This window comes from Wasmannia auropunctata, unplaced genomic scaffold (assembly GCF_000956235.1).
Source record: "Wasmannia auropunctata unplaced genomic scaffold, wasmannia.A_1.0 LD334337.1, whole genome shotgun sequence".
Taxonomy (NCBI): domain Eukaryota; kingdom Metazoa; phylum Arthropoda; class Insecta; order Hymenoptera; family Formicidae; genus Wasmannia; species Wasmannia auropunctata.
In genome coordinates, this window is record NW_012028553.1 from 16,142 (window position 1) to 19,953 (window position 3,812).

Below are 3,812 nucleotides of genomic sequence, written 5' to 3' on the forward strand. Positions count from 1 at the left end.
ATTATATTATATACAAATACAAATAATTTTAAATTTTTATGTTCTTTTTTTCCTTTATTTTATTGTTACATAAAGAGGTATGTTTGTGGATACGTATATACGACGTTGAACATTAAATGACATTGGCTCGCATTTTTCGTACACTTCGTTCGACCTAGAGTCCTAGATTATCAGAGAAGCGCGACCGGTGTTACGAGTTCTGATTGGACTTGCAAATGGCCAATCATAAGATTGATTTATCGGTATTATAAATGGCTGTCGAATAAATCAATCTTATGATTGGCCATTCGACGCCATTTTTAATATTTTCTAGTACTTTTGCGATACTGCCATAAGCCGGTCGCGCTTCTCTGATAATCTAGGACTCTACACACACCATGTTATACTTCCACCATGCTCGCTCCCCTACCACCGGTCTCTGGCGCGGGCAGCGGACTGCGGAGCACATCCGCTTAAGAACTGTGTTACTCGGAACAACTATTTCAGGTTAACCATTCACTCCCTGGAGCATCCCTTACTCCTTCTGTAAGATTTCTCACAGGATCCTAGCTGTATCGACCCGACCTCAGGGCGGAGCCATAACTCAAGAAGAAGAAGAGAGCGGTCATGCCCGCGATTTAGCTGGAACGGGCGATTAAGCTGGTTTCAACGCCTCTTACCTTATATTAATATACGAGGGCAAGTCAATAAGTTCTTAGAAAATCTGTCAGAGAGCACTCGCAGTGTCATGTCACATTACTTTTTGACAAGTAGCATCTTTTAGCCGATTACTGTCAAATTTTGAGTAGAATTACCTGTTAGGTTGCTATCTATGTAGAGCTATTTTTGAAAAAAAACTAAAAAAAATTTTTTTTTTATAATATATGCATTATAATACAAATTATGCAGATAATCTTATTTATTATATTAGTTTAAAAAAAAACCAAATTCCAAAATCTGGCTGTTATATATTCCACAGCTCTGTAAAACATGAGTCAAAAAAGGTCATGGCAAAATATTGCTTCTATACAAGAAAAAATTCAATTTTATTTGCACCGCGAGTAAAGAGTAGATAATTTTACTTATTTTTAAAAATAAAATTGTAAAATCCATCTTTTTAGCAGTTTCATAATAAGAATCTTAGCTATATTTTTTACCTTCGTAAGAAAATAAATATATAAACGAGAGTTGGGCCAGTTGCTCCTGTCAATCCTTAATAAATGTAAATAAAAAATAAAAAATAAATAAATAAAGTTATAGCTAAATAAAAAATAAAGCAAATATAATTAATTTAAATTTTAATCCATGAAGAACTAAAGACAAGAACTAATCATATTAAAGAATTTTACAACAGTTACAAAGTTGCTTTTTCTGCTAAATGCAGCCTCAAATTATGTTATTTTCTCGTTTTTTGTTATTGAGATATTATTTCCATGATAAAATTTTCCATACTTCTTTTTATAATAATTATAATAAATTATAATTTCACATTTTAAAAAAATAATTATATAAAAATAGTTAATTCTTTAACATAATTAACAAAAGTAAATTATTCTAATTAAGAATAGTAAAATTTATTTATCAATACATACATGAAACATGAATTTTTGTATATTATAGACGTAAAATTATTTCGTCTGTTCTTCTGTCGATTTTATTTTACCGAACAATGAATTGTACAATTCATTTTTCGCATTGTCTGTCCACACGTCACGTATCGTAATAGGTGCCATGAAATTAATTAACTTATTGTGAACATTATATCGCACCCTCCTGCCCTTCGTTGCACGTGTGTCAATTTTTCTTTTCATTTTTTTACGCATGTTCTGTAATTGGATCCATTGTTTGCTGAGCTGTATAGGATCCGTCACGTCCGACGATTTATATTCTATCAGGTCCCTTATCAATTGATGATAGAAATCGTAATCGTCATAAATTTCTGGATCGTACTCCTGAACTCTTCTACCATCAGTGTCCTCGTTTGGGAGAGACTTACCAACGATATTGTACTCGGAACGCTTGAGTTGAGTTCTCCTTCGCAACTTGCTTACATCGTTCATAGCAAATTCAATTTGTTTCAGTGTAGTCTGCCCTGAACTCTTGCTTATCGAGCCTGTGGCAATCCGCGTTTTGTCGTTCCATTTCTTTATAACAGAGTCTCTGTATTCTCTATAGGAATCATGATCTTTTTGTAGAACTTTTTCATAGTCATTATATTTCAAACGTTTTCGAGGTACTGATTGCTCAACCGCTTCTGCATCTTCATCAGTGAATGATTGCTTTCCGTTTTCTAATTCATCTTCAGTATCAGAACATATTTCTTCATCCATTGGATCATCTGTGTTTAAATTCTTATCCTTGTCGGTTTTCCTCTTTTTAACATCATTACACAGATTTTTCGTTTCAGGATATTGTTTCAATAAGACATTTTTTAATCGTAACATATTCCTCATGATTAGCGCCAAGTTGGTTTTGGTTTCATTGACCTTCTTCACAAACTCTGTGTCCGATCTAAGTTCTTTATATGTATCATACTGTGGCATCTCGTTACTAATTGTAACACACTTCTGCAATTTTATCCGCATCTCCAAGAAATTTTCCCACAGTTTCAGCTGATTCCTGACATAATTGCCTTTCTCTATTTCTGTTCTAGCATTTGTTTCAGACATCGTTTTAATAGTGGAGCTTTCCTGTTTATAGAGCAGATCATTATCCATGTCATAACCATCTTCCGAATCAGATGTACTTTCTAAAATATTAGATCCCTCTTTCGAATTTGTTTCCTCATTGCTGACTGACCCATCACTTTCATCATCACTTTGCTCCAGTGTACTTATCTCTTCATCCTCAACATCTTTCTCAGAGCTCTCACTTTCCACATCTTCACTCATACTATCGTCCTCATCGCTAAATATATCTTTCCTCGAGATCTTTTTACCAGCATACCTGTATTAATAATGCGAATAAACATTTTCAAAATTACGCATATTAATTTTTTCATCTTTAACACGTACAAATATAAAATGCGTACAATTTTTACCTTTTATCCACCTTCTCCAAGGTATCAACATTTTGTCTACGAATTTTAGAGGTCTGGAACTCGTCATCTGAGGCATCGCTCTCGCAGTAAGGTTCTACTAATTTCGCCTTTGTATCCTCCGGCTCTTCATCCGAATCAAAATCTGGTATTGTCGTAATTAAAGCATTTATTTTGTCAGCTAAACTCTTTCCAGCCATTCTTCTGCACTTATTTAAACGATTATAAAACACGTGTTCATAAATCAACTTAACCTCCAAATTACATACATATATGGGCTGCGTTCCGCAAAGCGCATTATGCGCAAGATTTATCTTTTTATCTTTGTTTACATTTGATGAACAACAAGGATACCATGATATATCATGCGCATGATGTGGTTTGCGGAACGCAGCCATGGTATGTTCCATGGTAGAAATACAAGGGTATGCTCTTGCGCCAGCCTCGTAAAGCCAGACAACCAATGAGAATTGCAGCTTGACTACGTCATTATTACGTGGCAAATTCAAACGCTTAAAGATGAAATAAATGATTATAGTAGCGTCAATATATTAAGGAATAAGAGAAACGATTTCACAAGAATGATAAGTAATAAATATTATTGTATCACATCAGTTTATATATTTCACACATGTAATTTTTGTAAAACGAACAAATGTATTATGTAAGTGAATGAAATTAAGTTAAATAAACTGAAATGAAAGAAATAATGAAATTACAGCACCTAAAAAATTATGAAAGTTTTTGGAAAGGAAAAGAAAACCGTAGTTGTATAAAATTATATGTAGAAACTCAG

General features: G+C 33.4%; 1 protein-coding gene across 3 annotated transcripts; it reads right to left on the bottom strand.

Moving 5' to 3' along the window:
* Positions 1–1,564: 1,564 nt before the first annotated feature.
* Positions 1,565–3,435, bottom strand: LOC105458753 (protein AATF). 3 transcript variants are annotated; one of them, XM_011704273.1, is made up of 3 exons: positions 3,413–3,435; positions 3,020–3,289; positions 1,565–2,925 (listed from the first exon to the last, which is right to left on the bottom strand). In XM_011704273.1, exons 1-3 carry the CDS (start codon positions 3,424–3,426, stop codon positions 1,608–1,610), a joined length of 1,602 nt encoding a protein of 533 aa, XP_011702575.1. In that variant the 5' UTR covers positions 3,427–3,435; the 3' UTR covers positions 1,565–1,607. The 3 variants fall into 3 exon arrangements, with proteins under 3 accessions (XP_011702575.1, XP_011702576.1, XP_011702577.1); XM_011704274.1 differs by having other exon boundaries at positions 3,020–3,293; positions 3,417–3,434; XM_011704275.1 differs by lacking the exon at positions 3,413–3,435 and having other exon boundaries at positions 3,011–3,099.
* Between the last annotated feature and the right edge of the window lie 377 nt (positions 3,436–3,812).